The sequence below is a fragment of the Calypte anna genome, chromosome 12 (genome assembly GCF_003957555.1).
Source record: "Calypte anna isolate BGI_N300 chromosome 12, bCalAnn1_v1.p, whole genome shotgun sequence".
NCBI lineage: Eukaryota > Metazoa > Chordata > Aves > Apodiformes > Trochilidae > Calypte > Calypte anna.
The window spans coordinates 8,641,683-8,668,018 of record NC_044258.1 but is presented as its reverse complement, the minus strand read 5'-3'; the positions used below and the strand labels follow the sequence as shown (position 1 = coordinate 8,668,018).

At 34.8% G+C, this 26,336-nt stretch overlaps 1 protein-coding gene across 1 annotated transcript in view; it reads left to right on the top strand.

The window, feature by feature from the left end:
• ERC2 (ELKS/RAB6-interacting/CAST family member 2) overlaps nucleotides 1-26,336 on the top strand; it is a 409,582-nt gene that overhangs the window by 127,272 nt on the left and 255,974 nt on the right. Inside the window, exons 10-13 of the mRNA XM_030458648.1 lie at nucleotides 11,021-11,158; nucleotides 17,414-17,554; nucleotides 18,093-18,233; nucleotides 21,595-21,630. Of these exons, the coding sequence (XP_030314508.1) occupies nucleotides 11,021-11,158; nucleotides 17,414-17,554; nucleotides 18,093-18,233; nucleotides 21,595-21,630 (456 nt within the window). The remainder of the gene's footprint in view (nucleotides 1-11,020; nucleotides 11,159-17,413; nucleotides 17,555-18,092; nucleotides 18,234-21,594; nucleotides 21,631-26,336) is intronic.

Here is a 26,336-nt window from a genome sequence, read left to right as displayed (position 1 = left end):
GAACAGGGACTTTCTAGGCTAGAAATATTTTATTATAAACCACATTTCTATAGTGACTATAGAAAGAATAGGTATAAGATAGCAAGAATAAAAGCAAAAAATTCCTTCAGTTAATAATTCCCAGCAGAGATTGAAGATCACTCTTTACTGAAGAATTATGAAAAAGGATGAGTGGGCAGCTATGGTTAGGATGTGGCCACCTTGGAATAAGAAGGCAGATTTTTTTTCAGATATGACCATCAAAATTTACAAAGAATAGGTTAAAAGCAGATGGGGGAAAAAGAAAACTAAGAGTGTTAATACCAGGAGGCTGAAGGATTGAGTAGTATCAGCTTGGAAGAGTATTTGCAATGGGATTTGGTACTAAATATTGTCAGTATTTCTGTTTGTAGAAATACTGGGTTGCAGAACAAAAGATAACCTCTTTCAAGGTGCTTTTGTATCATTCCACCTGACAAACCATGCTTGGTTTCAGATGTCTGATTGTCAGAACAATGATGTAAATGTGGGAGAGCTCACAACAGGAATAGTTAGAGACCTGACAGGAACAGAAATCTGGCTAAACCTAAAGGAGCTTTTCATTCTAATATTCTGAAGTTATAAATACCACAAAAGAGGAGAAATCGTTTTGGACAGTGTAAATCTTTGAAACTGAGTAGCATGAAATCAGATTGACAAGGAGATCTGTTAAGTGATTGGAGAGCCTTCAAATGGGAAAGGAAATTCAATTACCATAGCTTTTTCAGTGCTGGGTGTAACAGAGAACACAGTCCTGGAAAGGATCTTGGAGTATCATAGTCTGTTTCACTGCCCACAAGCAGGATTCGAAGGAGATTCTTACAGTGAATGAAACCATTGCATTTTCTCTAGGGATTAAGCCAGACTTCCAGCTTCTCTTCACCGCAACCTGCTCAACCTTCTCACTTTGAAATGAAGTACAGTTTGTAACCTTTCTGCCCGTTATTGAGAACACAGATGATGGCACTTTTCTGTACTTAAAAAGAAATCTGTTTTCTGGAGGTGTTTGTTTTCCTATCTTTATAATTTTCTTAGGTGTGTAACATCATAACTTGGGATAAGTTATGGTAAATAATTCCTATTATTCCTCAGAACTCTTTTTAGTCTTTTATTGATGGAGACTCATTCTGTTTTACTGCCTTGTTTTCACTGATGAACATTACTTATTAATTTATCTGGACTATATTGCTCTTTAAAAACTACATTTACTTTGATAAGACACTGTGAAGGTAAAAAGTTTTAATTAAAAATGAGGTAATATGCCTTATAGCTTCTTTCTTGTCATACTTAAGATACCAAAGCCTACATCTGCTTGCAGAACAGGTTGGCCATCTATTTTAAAGCTTATACTATTCTTCTTTTTTTGTATGTATTTTCCCCTGTATACATTTGTGTATTTTAAAATAGTGCACACAACATACATATCTGTTACAGGGTTTTGTTTTGGTGGTTTGGTTTGTTTGTTGTTTCTTTTTGCTTTTTTTTTCCTATTTCTTGTGTTACTTCCCATTCATATTACTCAGCTTGTTGGGGATTTTTTTTTTTTTTTTTTTTTTTTTTTTTTTTTTTTTTTTAGCTCTGGAAGATTTTCCATACCTCTGTTGAAATGGTTCTTGCTTTCTTTCTGCCACTCCTATTCTTCCATTCCTTTCCCTTATAGCTTCCCTTTTTAGTATTCTCTGTTGCCTAACACTTGTCTGTGAAACTTATCTGATGCCTCTCTATTCCAAACATCTGTTAGCTTTTTTATGAGACTTGTAATGTTTACATTAATCTAGGCAGAATACCCCCAAGTCTTCCCAATTGATAGACACATTATAGGAATGACAAGATACAAACTAAAAAGTGTATCACTGTTTATCTGAACTAATTTGTTATAAAGGTATAAATGTGCCAAAGAAGCTTTTATCTTCATGTGAGTTTACATCAGTGTATATGGACTTGTCTGGCTTGCATACTGTACAGTGCAACAGTTTTTCATGCAAAATCTTCTTGAAAAATACTTGTGAAAGCGAATGTATCCTATATCAAATAATACAAAACAGGTCATAAGTAAGAAATTTTCAGATGACTTCAGATAGCTGAAATGTAGGACTTAGCAGAAAGGTATGATTTTTCATGGTTAGCTTGGAGAAGTAATACAGGTCATATTTTCAGATGCTCTCCATGTGTAATTGGACTAGACTTAAAAAAAAAACAAAACAAAAAAACTCCCAAAAAAGTTCAGCAGTCAGTCCCAGTCCTTAACCTGTAATGTGTAAAATGTTATGAGATACAGGAATTCATACTTAAGCAGCCTGCTGGAAAATCAGGCCCTAGATATATACATATAGATGGTTGTTATAAGGAGCATTGCTTTTTTAAAAATTAATGTCCACCTCTGTGTGTCATAACTGGAATTATGTGTTAGTCCACTTTGTATTATTGAATTTACTATATGGAAAAATACCTACTGGATTTTGAATTATATCACAACAAATAGTTATAATGAGGCAAAAACTTTTAAGTGGATATCTGACAAGGCTGTGAGTCCTGCTTAGAAGAGTCCAAGAGTGAAGCTGTTTTGTTCTGAGATTTTATTGGCCCCTGATGAGAAGGAGACAGAGACTGAGTATTTCCAGATACACAAGTGGATATTATCAGCCCAGGCTTCTTTTGGCTAGCTTCCTGGTGAAGGTTAATTTAAGCATTAAGTTCCAGCTCTTTCTCAGCTGGAGTCTGGCAACAGGAGCCAAACTTTCAGTCCAGGAGCTGCTTTCTCTGTGGCTGCCTTCTCTCTTGGCTCAGTTTGCCCACTGACCTGCTTTTATAGCCCTGTAAAAGTATCAGCTGACTTGAGGGCAGATCCCTTCCCTAAGCAGCCCTAGGGGAGTTCTGTTCTCCTCTCTGTATGGTAACTCAGCACATGTCTTCTTTCTTAATGCTTGTTGATTCCTTTGAATCCTTCCTGTTACCATTTATTTGAATCCTTTATTATGGAGGAAATCTAGAGTCTCACACTAAGTGAAAATGAGTGAAATATTTCCTGCAGTGATTGCACAATAAAACAAACATGGTTGTATTGGAAGGAGTAAAAGAAAAGCTATTTACCATTTTTTGATCCCCATTTTTAGTAGCATTTACTTCTCATTGTTGATGCAAGAGTTTCTACATGCCCATGAGATAGTAGGCTGTACCCAATTGTAGATAGTACCCAATTTTAGGGTAACAATGTTTTTTTTCTCATCACATGTAACAGCCCCTTATTGCAGGTACTGACCAGTGAATGTGGCTGCATATTCCCAGTAAGTGATACACATTTTCTCTTTGTATTTAAAAGTTGATGGATTCTTTTTCTTCTTGATACTATTTTTACTGTCTCAAATTAAGAAACACGGATTTTTTGCTTTAGGTAAACTTTCATTCCTCTTGGTTTTTTTTAAAGCTACTGCAATGATACTTTATGCTTCTGTTCAGTTTTCCTTTAGATTTTAGTAATACCCAGTTGATGGTCCATGCATTCAACAAACTGAATCAAGGAGAACGTGTAATGACATGAAATATTTGCATGTTATGTGAGATGTCTTGATTCTGCCACTGTCTTCTTTCCTCAGCCTCCTTTAGGAAAGTTTAATTACTGGGTAACAAAAAGTGTATATCTTCTTATCTAAATTAGAACTAAATTTAATCTCAAGAGAGCTTGAATACTCAATTTCTCATATTTTTCTTAGGCCTGGTTTTTGACCTGATATAATTAAGTATGTAATGTTAATCCTTCTGATCAAATCAAATTATAACTGCCCTTTACTTTTTTTTTTTCTTGTGCTTGAAGCTGCTGCCAATGTTTATTATGTATTTCTTCATATCTTCCTTCCTGTCTCCTGTTGTTTTTTAGTTTAGTCCTTGAAAATCCTGATCTCCAGGTGTTGGCATATGTGTAAACTCTTATTTCTTGTCTAGTGTTTACTTTGTTTGGTTGTACTACAGCTTTCGTGTTCAGTAGTAAGACCATAATTTCTTATTCAGTTGCATAAAGGGCTACCTATATACATTGCATACCTTGTTTCTTTTAAAGATTATATGCAATTGCTTATCTCTGTTTCATGTCCTGTTCATACTACTGTAATTTTACACATTCAGCTTCATGAGTTCTTGTTTACAAATACACAAACATTGGTTGCTTTTTCTTTTCTGTGTGATTTCATACCAGGTGCAAATGTATAATGTATTATACATAAATGTGTACATATGTACATATCTATATGTATATAGGGAGTGTGTATATATGTATACATATATACTCCAGAATGTAATTTTTTCCTTTAACTTTTTATGAAGGTTAATTTGTATTGGGCATTTTAATGTTTCATTTAATACATTAGTGACAGTTTTTGCAGCTGAACAAAAAATTTGGGATGAATGCATGAGTGGATAGCTTTCTTCAAATCATGGACTGTCCTGGAATTCAAGTGGTGCCAAACACAAAGCAAGCACTCTTTTCTATTTCAATTGAATTTGCAGCACTCATTTTTTGAAGACAATTTATACCAGCCACTGAGCAAGGCAGAGATCAAATTCTCACACAAGTCTTTCACAGATGTCTTTGCAGGGAGCCTTGCCTAAACAAAACTATTTGTACTTACTGTGTCATCCCAAGTCTTGACATTTGTTCTTTATGAAATGGTACACTTGGCTCACTTAACCTGTCAGCACATATTACAAGGGACAGCATAAATCCATGAAGTATAATTTCCCCATAAGTTATTGGTTGGCAGTGTTGACACTGGATAATGGGAGAATTTTTTAAGTATAGAAAAAGAGATGTCTTACCTAAGTTAGAGGTATGTGCTGTTTTATTTGAACTGTTTTATACAGAATTGTTTTTCAATGGCATTATATACATTAATGCAATAAATAGTGCAACAACATTACTCAACAAACTGTGATGGAAAACAGAGCTGAACTTACTTCACTGAAGAAAAAACCTGTGTAAACTAAATCCTTCTGTCCCAATGCACTTGCTACTTAGAGACAAGGTCACACATAAAGATCAGCAACTTCAAATCAAGTGAAAGGCTTATACTGGATACAATGGACAAAGCCAGGTGCTTCTTAATAATGGAAAAGTATTGGCTACCTCAAACTTTTATGGGTTTTCATTATTATTATACTATCAAAGACAAGTTTTCATACTACAGTGTTATGTGTTACTTGATGAGCTTAAAGAAGAAATGCAAGTGTAGCTCAGGAAAAGGATTTTGTTTACCTTTTTTTTTTTGGGTTGTTCCTTATTATCATCTTATGTATTTTTCTATTTTCTAAGATTGTCAAGTAGACCAAAATTTTGAAGGATTCTCTTCTTTCCTGCTTGGCTTATGTGAGTTGGGAAGGTAGCAATGGGGTCATTACTACCTCATGCCACTTCTCTATTGCCCTTGGGACAGTAATTTTGAAGCTGCATTTTGCTACTTTGAACTGTAGTCCTGAAGGAAGTTCGAGGTAAAAAAACCCAATCATACAGATCAATTCTGTCTTGTGGAAATCATATGGATCCAATGATTTGGAGACTGCTTTCTCCTTGGGCATGTACCATATCCATATCCAGGGTTGGAAATATTAACAGTGTAGGACTGAGCTGGTTGTAAGCTTTGGACCATCTAAAATCTGATGTTTAAGGAAAACTTGTGGGGGAGAATAATGAAAGAATATAAACCTAAAAAACTATTGAACCATGAATTATATTGTAATCTGAAATACAGGGCTGATGTATTACTCCAATTGGCAAATACAGTTTTGGAAAGCAGTATTTGGAAGACTTTTTGGAAGTGTTTTAAACTGAGAACATGTTGTGCAATAGGCAACTATAGCTAAGAAGCTTTATTCTATTGAGAAATAATCAGGCTTTTTGGTAACTGTTAGAACTGTTCATGAGATCTAATAGGTTTTTTATCATGTCATGGTAAGATGAACAAGTGTGTTTTCAAATTACCTTAGTAAAGCCAAAGATGAGTGCAAATCTTACACTTTAATAAATATATTTAATTGCAAGCATAGAACCTCCCTTTTATATTATTTCAATATAAATATTTTATATTTATATTTTTTCAATATAAGTAAGTTTAATTTTTAGCATCTGAACATAGAGTATTTTTAAGTTTTGAAAAACTATTTCTAATACTGCTTGCCTGTGTACCTACTTAAAAGCAAGAAAACCAAAGGGAAAGGTAGTGGTACTGAGTGATGGAGCACTTTTGGGGCTAGTCTATGTCTAAACATCAGACAGTTCTGCTGTTTCAAACTACTGAAGCAGAAGCTGCCCTTCAATTAACTAGTTTTCTTAACCAAAATCTTAAGATAAAAACTATATCATGAATATATCATGAATATTATATCAAACTTCAAGTGGCTGCTGTAAGGCTTGTTCAGGCAATTGATAAGTACTTTGACATGATGTTTAGTAGCTGTGGATCATTAATTAAAAATTCCTTGCTAAAAATCTGCAGTGTTTTCAAAAAACTTCTGTCTTTCAGGTTTTTTTTCAAACTGGTTGTTCTGACTAAGGATGGGTGTTTCATTACAGATGATGCATGCATGCACACAGACATACACATTAGGACTTCTGTCCATGCATCTCTTCTACTGAGACACTGCCAAAGCTCTGGGATGTACTGAGATGAGCCTGAAATGAACCCTAAGAAAGGGAATGTTTATCATGTATCTTACTACTAATGCTTGTTGGATGAATGCTGTCATTATTAAATCTTTTTAAATAAAAAAATCCATTAGCTGTTTAAAGTACAATGTAACAGTATTTGGGAAATTGCTCAGTAGTTTTTATTTTCCTAAAATATTAGAGTTTTTCTCAGCAAATAATGAAAATTACATGTACACAAGTTCTGTTTCCTCACCTGTGCTTCAATTTTACATTTAAGTTAAACTAATCTTGCTATTAATCTACTTCATTGGAATAGGCATGAACTGTGTTTTACTATGAAACAAATCTCAAATAGTTCTGCCTAGAGAAATTTAGAATAGAGCAAAATGAATTTAACATTAAAAAAGCCAGTGTTACAAAATGCTTGTTATCTGAATTATTTAAAACTCAAATACAGAGCACAGTGGAAAATGTATGGAACTAATTTTAGGTGTGTGACTACAGTTTCAGTAGCTAGGCCTAGAAACTCCCTGATAAATTGCCTCTTACACTCTTTTGTCCTCATACTTTATTCCGCACATCTAAAGGCAAATTGTTATGGTGTGAAATGTTTTCTTTGATTATAGAATGTTCTTTCAAATTCTAGAGTACCTTAATTTTGATAATGAAAGTAATTTTCTTTTGAGAACTTGGGTTACCATATTTTAAAGCCTGTCTGCGGGTGAGATTTAATTTAATCCCCTGAGTATTTAAGAAGCATTCCTGAGACTGTCGCCAGAAAGTGGCAAGATTAGCACTTGCACTTTATTGACAGGATGCCTCATAGGAAAGACATTTATCTGTAAGGGTATTATTTTTAAAGAGGAATGAAATATGTCTTAAGATGTGGGAATTTAGATATCTTGTGAAATACAGAAAGAATGGAATAGGGTGGGTTTTTTTGTCCAGCTCATGGCACAGGGACAGAGCAGTTTCCAGAGGAAAGAATTGTATGTTGGCAAAACTGCACTGTGACTGATGTACTATCAGATAAAATTATAAGAGTTTGAGGATTAAGAAATTCCTAATAGTCCCTGTCGTAAATTGAATTCAGGCATGCTCAAATTATTCAGCAATAAAATTGTATCCTTACATACATGTCTGTATCCAAATATATGTTGGAGAATGACAGAGGTTACCAGAGGGTTTGTTGTTCTTTCTGGTTTTAAAAAAACCCAGGAAGAACTAAATCATATATTGTATTCCAGGATCCTAGCATGAGACTGCTCAATCTCTTTGCCTCCTGTAATCTTGAGAGAACTCTTTGTGATTAACTGGTCATAAAAATTTGTCTGCAGTAGCAGATCTTCACTAATCCTGTGCCCATCCCAACAAACAAACAAATACTCTGCTGTGCTGATTCTACTTTTACAATACCCCAGTGTGGTCCTGTCCCTATCCAAAGTATTTCTTTCAAATTTATGTAGCACAAATAGAAGAATAAACAGATCCTTTAGTCTTATTGTATCTATGGACTATGCATTGAATGATTAAAGCAGTTGTGATTCAGTGGGGATGTTGTTAATTTGCTGCCTGTTCTCTTTACCTCTGAGGAAAGAATTTTGTAAATGCTGAATAATTTTATAAGGTGTTTTCTTAGTTAAGGATTGGATCATATTTTAAAGTAGTTTTAAGAGAAAGAAAATAGTGTAAATGCTGTGGAATTCAGATAAGCACTGTGCATAGGAAAGTAGTACTTCAGTTTAGGGTGCCTAGATTAGGTAGTTCAAGCTGAGGATAATAAAAGACCAGATCTTAACTTTGTTTCAAAGAACATATAATCAATATTCTCCCTTCTGTTTTGTTTCATTTTTGCTTGAGAATTTATTTTGGTGAAACTGAAATGTGCAATTGCTTAAGTATTCCACAGGGTGTCATGAGGCAGTTGTTGAAATCATAAATACTTGGATGTAAGTAAAGAAAGAAACAGTGTACAGTCCTCTCAATGCCAGTTAATGTAATTTTAGATGTGACTAATACACATGCCATAAAAGAAAAAGTTCTTAACTCATTAACACCTGTATCTTATTTCTGTATCTGTATAAACTATACTCACAAAAAAAATATTATGAGAGATCATTTACAAGAGTGAGCTATTCTGTCATCTCTTCTGAAAAAACCCCTTTCTATATATATCTTAATATTTTATAGTTTACAGAGGAAGTGCAATCTTTGGCCCATGTAAAATACATAGCTAAAACCCAAAAAGATACAATACTTATTTTTGCCATGGTGTTATAAGAGTTTCTGATGAGAATGTGCTCTTCCTAAGTTACTTTCATGTTTTATTTTACTTTTAATTTTTACTAATGTTTCCCTAAAATTTCAATTTAGTTCAACAATATTTATACAGTGCACACAGCTGTACTGTGGATTTTATGATTTGCTAGTTATAAAGATATATGACGTCAAAACTTCAGGCTTTCTCTCCTACAGACAGTATAATGTAGGAGATGGACAACTTTTAGCTGAGTATGCCCTAGTTTAAAGTATGTTTGATTATGGTGATACATTTTTTGATCTGGAAACCAACTTTATACTGACATTACTGTTGACTTCCACATGCTGCACATTCATTGAATTCAGCTTCATATTTGTAAAACAATTTTTAAATACAGTTTATCAGTAATTAAGAAGGGTCCTGCTTCTGTTAAAAATCTGAAATTCTTTAAATGGAATTTACATTCCATGAGAAAAATTTCTTTATGAAACAAAAAGCAAAACTGCATTCATGTCAGAATGTGATCCATAGCATAAAATAACTGGTGCAAGTAAGAATTTCAGTCTCGTTGACAGCAATAATTTGTCTAATTTAACAGCATATTTAAAACTAGTTTTGAAAAAGGGAGCTGGGGTTGTTCAGCCTAAAGAAGAGGCAGCTCAGAGGAGACCTCATCACTCTCTACAACTCCCTGAAAGGAGGGTGTAGCCAGGTGGGGGTTGGGCTCTTTTGCCAAATGACTTTCAACAAGACAAGAGGGCATGGTCTTAAGTTGTGCCAGGGGAAGTTTAGGTTAGATATTAGAAAGAATTTCTTTACGGAGAGAGTGATCAAGCATTGGAATGGGCTGCCCAGGGAAGTAGTGGATTCTCCATTCCTGGAGGTATTTAAAAAGAGACTGGATGTGGCACTCATGGTCTAGCAACCACAACGGTGGTTCAAGGGTTGGACTCGATGATCTCTGAGGTCTCTTCCAACCCAGCCAATTTTATGATTCTATGAAATGATACCACAGGTATTTAAGCATATTTTGTTGTAATATATAAGTGGCATACTAAAAAATTAGTCTAGTTGATTTTCTTATTACTGTTTATTTGTGCTAAGTATTATGGAAAAAAACCAGTGGTTTTATGCCAATGGCACAATAGTGAATGGCACTGATAGCACAGGGTGCAGGGAGGTTGATTCTTCTGACAGACAATTAATAAGGTTTTACACATGTGACATTCCCCACGTGCTCCTTGCATTATGCCCACAAGGCCATAGAGCCTTACAACTGTTAGGAGCTGATTGCCATGGCAATCAGAACCTGAGTGCTGTTGTTCAGATTTGCTTCCAAAGTCCATATGGTCCTGTGAATGAATGTTTGTACAAAACTTTCTGATTTAACCATTATAAATCATGACCTGTTTAAAAAAAACTGGTTTTCTATAGGTACCTTAGTATGTTTAAATACTTGCTAGAGGAAGAAGTGGACCTCTTTAATGTAGTTGGAATATCCAAAATAGGGTGATGTACCTTAAAACCTCATGGACAGCAAGAAAGTGAATGGAAATTGTGGCATTTGGATTGTTTGGGTTTTTTTGTTTCTGAGTTTGGCTTTTTGAAATATAAACATCCTGATCTCTGTCAAGGTGAGTTTCCTTTACAGCATGGCACCATGGAAGGTATTTAGCTAGGTAGGTTATCATCTTCTTCCTCAGATTAAGGCTTCCTGAACTCACTTTGCTACTCCTTTTCTTTGTCTTTCTTACTGCAACTCTAATAATCTTAAGGGGTAATTCCACACATACTTTGAATTACTGAGATAATGCAGTACCTAAAACTAAAGTGATTAATATCAGAAAATATTTAAATAATAATATACAACTGTGCTGAGATTTTTTCAGTAATTTATTAGGAAATTATACCTCTTAGCAAAGGAAAACAAAATAGAAAGTTCAGAAGTAAAAAAACCTGTTGATATGACACCATGTAAAAACTTGGCAGTATACAGAGGGATATGTATCTTGTGTGGTATAAATACATTCAGTTGATGCTAGCACCAAACTTTCTCTATGAATATTAAGACAAGGTTGATGAATACTATGATCTGGTTTTATTTTCAGATTGAAAATCTACAGGAACAACTTAGAGACAAAGACAAACAACTCACTAATCTAAAAGACAGAGTGAAGTCATTGCAGACAGATTCTAGTAACACAGACACAGCACTAGCAACCTTAGAAGAAGCTCTATCAGAAAAGGTAATGTTTTCTCATTATGTTCTCAGCATTTTGAGCTGATCTGGTGGCTGAATCAGGTCCAGAAAATGTCATTTTAAGCTGATCTGGTATGTGTGGTAAAGCCTATAGGTTCTGTTCTGGTAGGATGAGCAAGGAGTGATTCCAGGCTGATGAACTGAAACAAGACTCTGAGGTAAATGGGGATGGGGTAAATAGTGCTGGACATGGGAAGATTTTTCCATTCTGAGTGTCATGGATGCCTGACTTGAAGAAGGCAGAGTTTTGGATATTTTTTATGACTTTGGGATTTCATTATCCTCTCTCGTGTTAAGGACAACATAAATGAAGAGCCAACAGCAAGTGGCTGTACTGTTACCTTGGCTTGCTGTTAGCACCATTGGTTTCTTCCTGCAGTTAATTTATAAGAGAAACTGTATTTCATAAACAAACAAACAAAAAACCCCAAAAAACCAACCAAACAAAAAAGATAATGGCTCTTTTTTCTTTAAAACATATTTGCCTTTAATTTGAGAATACCTAGCAGAAGAGAGAAACCTAGACTGTGATTCCTACCACCTTTAGTGAGATGAGGCTTTTAACTTTGAATACGAGAATTCATGACAAAAAAAGTAGTGCAAGTATTCACTTTTTGTATCTCACAGATCTTAAAATTTCACATTTCAATGTGCACAGGTGAGTGCAACCAATTCAACTGTTATATGCCATTCTGCAGTGTGTAATCCTAGGAAGGCATTTATTGCTGTATATGACTTTAAAATGCCACAGTGGTTTTTGGCACTAACATCTAAAATGTTGATGTTGGATTTCTAATTTCTGATTTATTTGTGTGCTTAATCCCCTTACTAACATTTGCTTGGTCAACAGTGATGAAAAAAGTTTGCATTATTATTACATCTGTGGCTTCATAGGGATAAGCTCACAGCATTTATGCAATAAAGTGCATGCATTTTAATTTTTCACTGCTGATCTGGTCACAGAGCTCACCAGTCTTCCATCATACATACATGAAGTACTTTTAAATTTGCTTTTTCTCCTTGTAAACTGGATTAGTCTGCGTTGCCACTTTGCCAAAATGCCCATAGGATCAGCTGGGAGTTTAAAACAGTCCTTCAACACATCCTTCTACTCTTGTCAGTGTAGAAAGCCAGGTGAGAGTCACAATGCCAACCTGCCAGTTCTCTGCAACTGATCATGAAGTAGTCAGTCAAAAGCCAAAGCAAGCTTGTATCCCATTTTTCTACCTCACCTGTGTGTTCAGCACTTCAGAGGAAATGCTCTGCAGTACTTCTTAGCTGAGTAATTTGCTAAGTTGCAGTCTGTCTTCAGTGGTAATGCATTTTCCTGTTGAAAACATGGAATTAATGACAGTTTTCCAGGGTTCACAGTAGAAGCAGTAAGTGCAGATGTGTTGAACAGAACATGTATAGTTGTCTTATAAGAAGTATAGAAGGTTAGGAAGTATTGGGATAATACCTAACCCCAGTTAATGAGTGGCAGATGTTTTCAAGTCTTTTTGTCTAATACTGTGAAAAATCTGTTGAAATAAATGTGAACTAATAAATAGATGTAAGGGGTTTTAGAATTTTGAAGAAGTTTTGTGAGTATCTATAAAAGAAAATATTCTGTTATTCTCAAATGCACTATTGGTGACATTTTACTAAACTGAAGATGCATTATTTTTGTAATATTGTAGTAAGGATTTGTCCCAGAGTTTGTGCTATAGAATTTCTTTAAAATGTGACAAGACTAGAGACCCTGAGGATATGGAAATTTTGTGTCAAGCTAAATTTGATTGCTGTAATAAAGGTTCAAAGTCTGATATAAATGATGCTGATTTTAATGTTTTGGAAAAAATTTAGATCCTCCTCTGCAATGTATGTTTGCAATTCATGTCTGCATCATTCGGGATTGCATGGATGTATTTGAGCAGACATGTTGTAAAGGATCAGTGTGATTAGTGGCTTTTCCAAGTGGAAGTGATTAGAACTCACATGGGGTCCCTAAGGTTGAATTCTGTACAAAGTGGTCACTTAGGTGCAGTCAGCTGAGAATGGCATCTCTCCTGCAGGGTTTGCAGGTGACTATAAGACACATTTACAGTGAATACTGTGGGATGTTTTCTTCTGCCACAGAGATTTCAGTCTTTTTGCAGCTGATGAAGGCAATGGTCTGCTGTAAGGCAATGCTTTTGAGTGACATAAGCTGAGTTGTGCTGTGGTGTCTGGTGACTGTTTCCATCACTTATGGAGAAATTGTTACTTATAAAAGTTAGGTGGCTGTGTATGAAGGGGGGAACACCATGTGTAAGTGATATGCTTATCATTCTGTTACTTCAGAAATACTACTTTTAACCTAAGATACACAAACTTATTAAATAATAGCCTTTTTCTACAGATGAGCTTTTATATTACTTATATTATTTTCTTCTTATTTTTTCTTTTTTTTTTTTTTAGCTCTGTAAGCATAAAGAAAAATTTGTAAGCTTAATTAATTATTAAATCATTTATCTATTTTCTGAACAGATACATGGGATTATAGCCCCTACACAGTTACTGAATGATTTAAAGTGTCTGGCAGTTTAGGTAGCAATATGGATGATAAACTTAAAAATCTAGAGAATGGCATACCAGTTCTAAATGACTTAACACATCATCATGCCATTTGATTTAATTGGCTATATTTGCTTATAAGAATCATTTTTAAAAGTTCAAGTTTATGATAATTCAGGTGTATTTTTTTCAATGTGTTTGAGCAGTCACTGCGGGGTAGTGGGAATTTTTTACAGTTGGGGAGAAGCCAGAAAAATTTAAAGAAAAAAAAAGAGAAAAGCAGCACTACAAAGTAGAATTAATATGAGCTTTTGAGAAACATGGTGCTTGATCTCAGAGCATAAGACACAATAAGAAGGAAGCTCCCAAGCGTGTCTCTGTATGATTGACTGCTTTACAGAGAAATCATGCACAATTTCTTTCCATTGAAAGTTTCTTGGAGGCCATGGTTTCAAGGGTAAGTTTCTTTGGGATGTACTTGTACATTGAAGGAAATAAGCAGGCATCTTCCAGTAGTTCATAAAGAAGTATTGTGCCTTTCTGTCTCCTGCCTGCTGGCAGCTGTGACACCAGGACAGTTCACATCTGCCTCTCCCTGCTGGTGCCCAGCTTCCCAGTTCATCCTGGCTGCTCTCCACCTGTAACCTATTCAGTGTCCCTGTTTCTGTCTGCAGTGGCATTTTTAAGGCCTACAGACTTTAACAATAGTTACTAACTTCTTCCACTGCAAAGACTGGTAGAAACACAGAACAGAGATTTCTCCAAATGGGACAAAAGAAGAACCCTCAATGATACTTTCTTATCAAAAAGTGCATCAATATAATTACATTTTGTATGTAGAAATTTGTAAAACTGTCAAGTAAAGATGCTGCTTTCAGTCAAGATACCTGCTTTCCATGAAAAGACATTGATTCTTTGAAGGCTTTTTTGTTTTCTGGGGTTGCTTTTGCTTTTTCTATTTTTTTTTTTTTTGTTTGTTTGCTTGGGTTTTTTCTGTGTTTTTTTTTTTTCCCTTAGAAATTACATCAGGCTTGGTCTGCAGCTATATCATCTAGTTGTGTGCTCTGGGATTAGGCTCAATTTTTGGCTTTACCTTTTGTTAATTGAATAGGTTTTAGAATTTTAATTAAAAATAGTGAGGAAAATACTTCAAAAGCATCATAGGAAACTATTTTAAAATAGAAATTAAATTTATTTATCCCAGTTTCGTTTTCAATAGTTTTGTGTTTTTCCTCCATTGTTCTGGTTAAATATTCAAACTGACACCTTGGCTCTGGATTAGGAAAGATGGCTCCTTATTCTTCACAGTTTTTCCATATGTCTATCTCAGATTTTCTTTCATATTTAGTGAAGAAGTAGGTTGGTAACACAAAATGAGAGCATAAACATCATATAACAGCATAAAAATTTCCTGAAGTGGACTCCTTGTAATTGTATTTTTCCAGCATTATTGCTGCTAAAATTTCTTCTCATGTCAGGAGTCAGAAATGAATCAGCTCATCCATAGTCACTCTTGAGGCTGTTTTAGGTGCTTCACCCCAAAGCTTGGAGCCTCTCCTAAGCATTGCAAATCCTTAACAACAGTAAAGGTTACATTGAAAGAAACGAAAAATAAATTTATTCCTATTAAAAAAAAAAGTTTGAAAAAACAGAACATGCAAAACTGCTATCAGCTTCCTTGATGTTTTAACAAGAAACTTTTCAGAGAGTATCTCAGCTCTTGGGCTGGCCCAAAGCAGCTCAAGAGGTCACTTTCATGCAGCTGATATATATAAAGTTGGGCCTACTGTAGCAGCATACAGCAGATAAGCAACTGAGTATGGCTGATAATGGAGCTATATGCTGTGGCAATTCAGTTCCTGCTGCTGTGATAAAGTGCAAATAGATTAGACCTGTGAGGTCCTAGATTAGTGCATAAGGAAAGCTTGCCAATGCAAATAAGACTCTAACAAGAACACATTGTTGGGATTTCTGCAAGTTAACTGTTAATCAAGTAAAACATGGTATATTAGGGCCTTTTAACACGTTTTTGACTTTTAGCTTTATGCAGCTGACAGATAAATTAGTCTTCTTTTGTGATTGACTGAGAAAAAATTTATAAGTCATTAATAAGATGATAGACTGCTATGTTTATTTTATTATAGAAGGAAAAAAATCATTAGGGTAAATAAATCTTCAAGAAAAAATTGATCTAAAACTAAGCCTGCATATAACCAGGTGGATTCCAGGTGTTTATTAAGCTATTCTAGTTAGTGAAGATTGGCATTTTACCATTAATATTCAAGAAATAAAGAATTGATATTATCTGTGACTAGGAATAAACTTGAAGTTGTTTATTGTCCCTTATCTCTTTCTTGCAGGACCTATATGAAAAAAGCCAGCTAATGTGCTAGCTATTTAAAGGAGCTGTTACTATTTCTTGGTTTGTCATTTGTGTAGTACTCAATAGTGCTGCTGCTGAAGGACCTTCATTCTGTATGAACACATTTCTACCTGTGACTCTGCCAGATGAGAGTCAAAGGGAGACTGCATAAGCACTGAAGTCAGTCACTTAAGGGTAGCCAAGTTTTAAATCAGTAATTTAAAATAAAATATTTATTCAGTTCACACAAGTTATTATCAGTTTTTAACTCTGTATGCAGATAATAAGGTATTTAAATGTTAAGAGAGTGAATAAACGGGAGATCTTCAAGAAATATTTAGTGAAAGGCAGATATATAGAAACTGAAAATACAAAGGGAAGCTTATGGAAAACTTCCCAGTCTTTTGTTTCCTACAAACTGGTTCCTTTGCTGTGCAGTATCCAACAGAAAACAAACAGAGGCAATGCACAGTTGTCAGCAGAGTTGCTGATGAATTGAGTGTGATGAATTGAGAGGCTGAACAGAAGAGGAACAGCCAGCGTTTGAGGTGCAGAATCTAGAAAATGTGTCTGCCTGTTCCACAGAAGCAATGAGTTTGGCAAAGACCTGGAAATTATCTAGTCCATTCCAGATGCTCAAAGCAGAGTCAACTACAGCAATATGCTCAGCATCTTGTCCATCTGGGTTTTGAGTATCTCCAAGGCTGGAGACTGCTAGGATGAAAATCAGCCTCGAGTTTAAGGCTCTTTTTAATGCATGTAGGTGTTAACAGTTGACTTCTTCCCACGTTTGCCTTGAGCTTTAAAAAGCACAGAATCGTTCCTCAGAGATCCTCTAGGGCTTTGAAGGAACATCATACCTAGAGTATGGAGAAAATGAAAGCATCACCAGGATTGCCTGAAAAATACACGCTTTTAAAAAGTACTGCAAGTACTTGAGCTGACTTGGATAATGAGTTAACTTCTTACTTTCATTACAATTACTAGGTTTATTATGAATCATGGGTTGTACAGCTGCTTAAATGTTGCTTACATTGTAACATTTGTTGAGATATGATAACCACAGCTGAGAGTATATTGGTATGGACAGAGTTAAACTTTGTGTGTGTGTGTTGAACTTGTATTCAAGATTTCAATCATCTTTATCAAGTATTTAAAATCTTGATTGGATGCTTTTAAATTCAGGGTAAAACTTGCATTGGCTTTCACACCATTAACTCAGTCATACTCTGCTTCTGAAGGTTGATTTGTTTTCTGAGTGCTACTTAATATAAGGAAATTTCACTCTGTCTTTTCTTAAAATGATTCCCAACTTTTTCATTTTGCAATTCTTTTTCTTGGTAGGAAAGAATTATAGAGCGCTTGAAGGAGCAGAGGGAGCGAGATGACAGAGAGAGAATTGAAGAAATTGAATCTTATAAAAAAGAAAACAAAGACCTTAAGGAGAAAGTGAATGCTTTACAAGCTGAACTGACAGAAAAAGAGGTCAGTCTTTCCAGTAAAATCAGTCCTTTTATCTATGTCATTATGATGAAAGAAAGTGCATTAGGATTACTCCTGAATCATTTTAAGTACTGAAATTCTGCCACTTCAGTGGTCAACTTCTGAACTGCTATTTTCTTAAGCATTCTTCTTAGTCCTCACTTTTGTACATAAGATATTGCTTCATTTTTTTGCATAGTTGTGTGTCATTATCTCTGTTTTTGCTTTGCATAAGCCTCCAGTAGGCTCAAATATTCCACTATTGGTCCTGTCTTCATTTGTAAGTTAGAACAATGGACTTCAAAGTAACTGTACCTCCAGAATATAATGTCAACTTGTCTCTATTATGAACGTTTCTCTGTTTCCTGTGGTTCCAGTTGGTTGTATTCTCAAAATGGTGTCTTTTGCTATCCACATGTATTTTTGTGTTACCTCTCTGGGGAAGGGGGTGGGGGAACAGGATCCAAGTAGTTACTAAGTTGGCAACAAGTTAGTGTCCTGGTGCCTAGGAATTAACTTTTTACTCTTGGTCATTTTTCAGTCTAGTTTAATCGATCTCAAAGAACATGCATCTTCCTTGGCATCAGCAGGGCTGAAAAGAGACTCCAAACTTAAGTCTTTAGAAATAGCCATAGAACAAAAGAAAGAAGAGTGTAGTAAGTTGGAAGCACAGTTGAAAAAGGTAAGTTCCATCTTAAAACAAACAACAACAATCAGAAAAACATCCCATACCCTCATTTTGAAAAGATGAGCTTATTTACTCTTCTGGAGTAAATCTAAAATCTACCCATCTTATGCTGTTTGCTGATGCTTGCATCAAATCCTACTACCATTTCCTTAAGAGGCTTGTGCCAAAGACAATGGTGAACCTCAGAAATTATCTTTAATATCTATGAGGGAATTCTGAGAAGCTGCTACAAATAAATAAACTGGGAGCAGGAGATTGGAAGGAAAGTAGAAGGGCAGAAAGAACTCATCACACCAGCAGTTTTTATGTTTATGTATTCCTACTGGCTTCAGTAGGCTGAAATGCTTGTAGCATGGGAAAAAATTAAAGGATTTTCTAAGAAATACTGTATTCCCAATAGAAAAAAAATTCTACTTTCAAAATGCAAACTCCAGCTAGGTTTTACTCTGGCATTGGTTTTTTTTGGGATTTGTTGGTAAGCACATCTGTGATAATTAAGCAAAATGTTGCCTAGTTTATTTTAGCTCGCAATTTGGTGTTTCTGTTCAGCCAGTATTTAAATCTATTCAGCAAGCATTTGAAAGAAAACATCTAAATTATTTATTTTATAATATTGTTTTATTTAAATGGGTGCATTAAAATAGTTTTGCTGAAGTGATTTGCAAGTTTGTTGATGCTTTTCACTCATATGTTGTTTCTTTGACCCTTTTCTGTGTCATTTGGTAATGTCTGCTCTCATTGTTTGAACACCAATCTCATGATGTACTTGATGGGTTTAGGCATTATGTTTGCCTTCTGCAGTTCACAACTAAGTGTATGTCAAGCATGATTTTTTTTAATATTGGTATCTAATGTGTGATTTTATAGAAAATAGTATTTATCTGTTCTATGAATGTCACTACCATTAGGATAATATTCTGCCACTCTCTTTACCCAGGTTGAGTAGTATCCTGCTCTGTGTTTAAGCAGTATTTCAGTAGCCTTATCTGTGAAGAAGGCATTGCAGTGTAAAGAACACCAGATTGTAAACCATATATTTATAATATTTTGAAATTCAAAACAACTATGAGCAATTAAGTGTCCATGTTATAATGCTTGGTTGTGGAGGGAAAGGAAGGGATTTTTTTTTCAGTCAACATACATGAAACCTTTAAATGGAAACACAACTACTGTAAAGGTTTGATAGTGTAGAAGTGCTCTTATGTCAGAACCAAAATATGGGAGGAAGCTGTTTGACAAAGTTTTGTTTTGTTAGAAAATGTGTTTGCTTTGTTCTTCACTACAAAATGTGGTTCATGACAACCTGAAATATCTTATTTTCTTCTTTTAAAAAAATTAGTTTACAAAGCTCTAGAAGCACAGATGACTTGAAAAAAATCCTCTTTGAAGTACTTGAAATCCTAAGATGATCTTTTGTGAGTGTAAAAATCAGTACTTATAAAAGTCAGAGGGTGACTGTGGTGTCTTTCATATAAGAAAAGAGTATTTTCCCTGTGTATAAATACAAAGGATTATTACATGAAAGTTGAAAACATAATAGTTTTATTATATAAAATACATCCTAAAGCCCCAGTGGAAATTCACCCAGCATTTGCAGGAGACGCGGTGTTTCCACCATTAACCATAGTTACAGGCATCTTTGTGGGCATGTTGAGTTGAACAGAAACAGTGGCTGTCAATGATAGGAGACTCCAAACAGGATTTTTCAATTCACATTTTCTCTAATAAAATACTTTATGTTCAAACTTGTAAAACTGTGTTAAAAGTAGTCGATCCCCAGAAATATACCTTCCCAGTGTTTCCCCTGCTTAGGAAACTGCCTTAAACAGGAATCTGGGGAATTCTTGCATGTGTCTGAAGGTAGACTAGGAGGGGAACATCAGCATAGTTTGGAGTAAATTAACCTGCAGGTCCCAGCAGTGTGATTGTGTCTGCACACTGAGCACTGCAGGAGCAAGAAGGAATGAGCAGAGTTTATGCCTTTTGCAAAAATGACTCCGAAGGACTGTCTGTCATTTTGAGAAATTGGAATGCAGCTTACACATTATTCTGCTCTAAAAACAATGTAGGAACTTTTATTATACTGTGGTGCAATCATCATTGTTTAATGTTGGTATTTTACCAAATTATACTAAAAAATATGAAGACAGTATTCTGTGCACAGAATAGCAGCTGCTTTTCCTTGGCCCTTAATGGTAATAAGAGCTGTGCCTGAAAGAAAAATTGTACAATGGGAAAGTTCACACAAAATCTGAAATTAATTTATTTTAAGAAATATTTTGAAGTTTCTCTCTTCTTCCTGTTTTTGGAGAGAATAAAATCCATGTATTGATAATAAATATTTTTAATTGGGTCTGATTAGTTAAAAATATTTTTGAGTATAGGTTAACTGGATTTTTGACATTTCATCAGGAGAAAACATGCTCATTCTAAACCCACTGTTTTAGTTTTACAGAGTAGATGTGTTTCTAAAAGTAATAAATAGGATATTTGTAAGGCATAATTATCTAGGTGACTGTGATATATTTTGGGACACAAAATAATGTTTAGAAGGACAAACATGATTATTAAGCTTTTCATGACAAAGATTATGGATTGAAATTCATAAAATTGTATAGCCCAGAAGAATGCTCAAAGGCTTTTTTGACAAAATTTCAGACTTTTTCTTCACTCACTTTGTATCCTGACTAGTGGAAAAAGTGCAGGAATTACCTAATAGGTAGCTGAGTGTTTTAAATATATATATATATGTGTGTGTATATATATAATCCTATTATCCACTCTAGAATTTCTTCCTTTTGTTGTTTTTCATTATCTTAAATTTACTTGCTTTCTGACATATTTGCAGTTGCTAAAGTACTTTTTGCCAAGCTGTACTTTTCAAAAGTCATTCCACATAGAAAATTCAGTCTTGTGTTAGACAAAAGGAAAGTAATAAATTTAATGATACAATTTAATTAATCTTTCATTATTACCATCTTTGAAGCTTTGGTGATAAATTGCAGCCTCAGCCAAAAGCACTTCTCGTGATTCATTGCTTGAGACCAGCACTTAATGTATCATCAAAAGTGGACACCTTTCTTTATTTCATGGGTTATTTAACTTGAGAAAAGGAAAGTAACACAAACCTTAAATTTCTTACTCCAGCTATTCTTTTTTAGGAGCCAAAGTCAACATTTGTGTTTCCCCAGTGCCTCTCACTTTCACCGAGGAATGTTTAGAATCTTAAATTTCTACTTTCTTATGACAAGTTCTTCTGTGCAAATGCTCTGGTTTTGTTGAGCTAATGCTGTTTTCCTGGATCTTTCCTTCTTTTCCTGTCTGTGCTTCACTCCCTTCCAACTTTGCAATGTAGCAAGCTGAACAGTTGTTCAATCAGATGTACAATCCAGTAAGTTCTTTTTTAAATGCCCGCTGTAACATATGAAAGCATGAGGATCCATCACCTTACTGTGTTGTGCTCTTCCTCTGTGGAGCTTTGCTGAATACCTCTGGTGCTCACTATGCTTTATCATTGTATCCCAATAAATGAATTTTGTGGACTTCAAGGCCATTTTTAGAATATGAAATGTATTAAATAGGTACATACAGTATTTTTGATAAAACCAATATCCTAGCCTTTGGGTCCTCAACTTCTCCATTAGAGAAAGCATGCAGATGATTTTTTTTTTCCCACTTTGCTTTCCATTTCAATTCCTTCTTCTGCAGTACTTTATTTGATCCTTCAAACATCAATTATGTCCAATTCATTCAGTTAATCTGAAGTGATTGAGTTGAATATGTGAATAATATTATCTAGGAAGTGACAGTACTGTTATCAAAAGTCCATGTGAAAAAATAGTTCAGTTCTTCTCAAAGACTTGTGTGAATCCAGCATATAAATTAAGAATATTGTAGTTAACATTGTAGTTAATTAAATAAAGTTCTGAAATATGACATGATGAATCAAATGAAGAAAAAGCCAAACAGTATTACTTTGGCTTGTTTAGCATTATTGTTATTGCTAACATCTATTTTAACTGCACAATGTCTACCCCTTTTACTTAAGTGTGTTCCAATTTGGCATTGAGGAAGAACTATAACAAGCATTCTCTCTGCAGAGAAAAGCTTTCATTTTTTGGTTGAGACTGTTATATTTAAAAACATCACAGGACAGAAAAAATGATGTAACTGTAATAGCAATTTACAAGCTGTGGTTTTACATAGTAATCATAGTTTAAATTACCATGTAGTTGGGATAGTGTATACAGAAGAAGTAGCTTTGCAGCTAACTACTGTAATATTGTACATTAGGGAAGGTATTGCCTTCACTGAAATCAATGAGAATTTTAGCATTACTGTCAGTGGAGCAGGGTTTCAGCTTTGGAGTTCATTTTAAGTTTTTACTGCATTTACATATATTTTCTGTTTTAAGAATCCAATCATAAATGGATTGTAAGCAGCAGAGGTGATGCTGTCATCTTGACCATCCAGCACCCTGCTGGTCAGAGAGCTTTTTCCCTTTTTTCTGTATCATAATGGATCACCTTTGTGGTAATTGTGTTTCTATTCATATCATTTGCACTCTTGCTGTGCCTCTTTTCAGACTGCAGTCTTTTTGTATTAGTTTTTTTCTTAATTTTCATAAAAGCTTTCAAGTCAATATTACAAGATCAATTATTCTTTTGCATGGAATCTGTTTGTTAGTACGTAGTCTGTGTGTAGCATTCCAAAGTAAGTTAGTCCTTAATTTTTTTTTCTTTTTTCTTTGAAGTGCTTAATTTTCAACAGGACAGCTTCTCAGCAGTTCCAAAATAACAGATGGAAAATCCTTTTCCTTTGGCACCAGGCAGCAGTCATGATACATCTATGAGACAGGTTTTCTAAAATAAACTTTTCTTCCTTGTCATTGCTCTTCTCCAACTGATATATGGATCAGACAACTTTTAACAACATAAGCAGGAATGATCCTCTTCTTCCCCCAAGCCATCCAAGGTTTTGAAATGAAATTGTGATTTAAGTCAATTGCAACATATTCTTTGATTTCCACATGGCCAAGGTTTTACCTTTGTTCTTTGAGGTGGTGTATGAGCAGTTACCTGGAACATTTTTGTACTGCAAATCATTATGATGATTTATTTAATAAAATGTTTCCTTAGGTGTTTGTTTGAAAATAGTAGCATCATAAAAAAACAAAACAAAAACCCAACCCAAACCAGCAATCTGATTTAAAAGTACTGAAATTTTAATGCTATTCTGTGTACATGTCAGAGAATACCAGTCAGACCCAAGTAGACATTTTTTAGACCATGCAATTATAAAGTTTGTGGATTTTTTGTGCTGGAATATGTTTTTTCCACTGTCACACAGGGATCAGCTGCATGACTTTAATTTGTTGCTGAATGGAATGTTTTTACAATAGAACAATGGATAGAAGAGTATTATGTGCAGTTGAGAGGATATGGAAGAGGGTGCAAATCCTGCAGAGTGAATGATTTCACACTGTATTTACCTGTGTGAATAAGATTTGAACAGAACTAGGTGCACTTTTCTTCATGTTTGTTTTTGAAAGGTGAACTTGTTGAAATACCCCATGAATTCAAGTGCAAAATTAAAAAATAAGAAGTTACATGATTGTTTTTGTCCTGTAATGAAAGAATATATTGAGGTACTAAGGTTGGAGTTCTGGTGAACCTTTTTCTGAATAGCAAAGGCTTAATTTTTCAAATGCTCCATCAGAGTAACAGATTAAAATTGAAAGTACTTGCAGAATTCAGTCTGTATTGCTTAGAGCAGTTCCTGAATTAAATAAAAATCCCCATGGATTTTAAGAGACAACAAAAATATTAAGGTGACAGCAATTTTTAGTTTATTATTGAAAGTAATAAAATTTGAAGGATCTTACAAAGTAATTTCTTGCATGTAAATTCTGATGTTCCTTTTTTTAAAGTACTCCACTGATTCCTGTGTATGTTTGTCTGAAGCTTTAAAAATCAAATATTGTATCTATCCATCCATTTCTGTTATGCAGAATAATGCATGCATGACTGTACCCTAACATTTTAATAGACTGAATAATTTATGTTGCATGTCTGTACCACACTAGTATGATCATTCTATAGGAAATTTGTGGTTTATATAAGGAAATGCTACTCTAATTCTAAAGTATTTGTGATACTTGTAAGGAAAAATCAGAACAGATACATATTTACTGTAAGGATTAGTGAGATTCTAATACTTGAGTGGTATGCTATCTTTCCTGAGTGATAAAAATAACATAAAACAACATAGTCACAACATTGAATGGCAAAATATCATAAACCAAATGTGCTAGTTAGAAACTAGCCTAATCTGCACACACAAGTATTATCATTTACAGATAGAGACTAAGAGAGCAATTACTGTCCTGCTGAAAGGTATGCATGAACCCCTCCTAGCTGTAAAAGCCCCATAAAAATGGAAAATGTATTCTTTCCAAGAAAACAGATTTTTGGGAGAGAAAGGGGGAACAGAAGAAAAAAAAAAGAGGCTTTGATTCATGTAATAGTCATATGGCTTCTGATTAGAAGAGTTGCAAGACTTTCTCTCCTACAGCCTGCAAAAATAAGCCAAGGAATTCTGCCCTTCCCAGGTGGGAGGAGGGTCAATATCAGCTGAGCTGCTCTCATCTCCTTTGGGCCTACTGTGTGACCTCAAAAGTCAAGTTCCATCTGTCAACAAATTGCCCTTGATCTGTATATAACAGTAAAAAAAAAAAAAAAAAGAGCCTAGTTCGAACCCATACCTTTGGATTCATAAAATATAATAGGGCAATCACAAGTATTCCATGCCTCTGTCCTAGGAATGTCGGGTGGATTGTGTTTTGCTCTCTTGTAATGTCATCAGCTTTATTTACAACATGAGGATTCCCTTCAAGGGACTCATTATAAGCTAAAGTACCACCTGCAAAAAGCTCTTTTAAAAAAAACTTTTATGTTCTTGCTCTCATTGTTTTAAAGATGAGAATAATCTTATACGTGTCTCTGAACTGAATGTTTGTATTGATTTGCATGTGATATTATGGATAACTGTGCTGTACCTCAAAATCCCATGTAGGTTGGAAACTTAATCATTTTAGGTTCAATCATATCTTATAGGTTCTGTTTAATAGTGAAAACCACAGGGAAATAAAATGACCAAGTTTGTGCTACTGAATTTTCCAAGAATTCCATTCCCCACAGATACGGAATGGCGTGACTACCATGGAAAGCACAAGAACTGAAAAGACTTTTGCAACTTCATTTCCTTAGCGTGCTGTTAGGCAAGGATTATAGGGCTAAACTGAAGAACATAACTTACATCTATTATTTCAGGTGAAGTTTTAGTTATGAGCTGTGCTGTAGTTAACTTATTGTGTAAATAACACAGAGTCACAGAATGTTAAGGGTTTGAAGAGGGACCTTGAAAAATCATGTAGTCCAACCCCCCTATGGCAGCGGAACATTTGGCACCTCTGCACTGGCAGCACTATCATCTTCCTGCCCAGTTTGGTCTTTTTATCATAGAAAGTCCAGTGTGTCAATGAAAAGGAAAACAAACAAATAAACAAAGAAACCCCCAGGCTACTCTGTCTCTTCTGCATTGTTTCTTGTCCTGGATTAAAACCAGGGTAGGGCTGCATGGCAGAAAAAAAGTTCAGGCTGAAACTGAGTCTTTGAATGCTAAAGTGAAGAAGAGACTTCAGAAGCAGGAAGATGTTTTGCCTGTTCATGAAATTACAGAAGCAAGGTTGATAGAAAAGTAAATTATACACTAAAATAAACAGAAGGGAAAGAAAGGTGGCAGGGAGGAATATGAAAGAGTGAGAGTATCCAGAGGGGAATGGAGACTTCCTGAATTTACCCTTAGGAGAAGAGGAGAAATCTGAAAAGCAATGGGTTTTTTCCTTGAAGGCAAGAGTTAGCTTGTATTTAATTTGATGTTTTCTTCTAGAATGAGTCTACCTTTAGCATCATGAGGAATTTTTTTTATGTTTTGTGAAAGAACACTTCATTTTGTTCATTTTGGAGAGATAATACATTGTCCAATTTCTTAAAGTTGATGGAAAATTGACGTGGTTTACAACTGGAAACTAGTTTG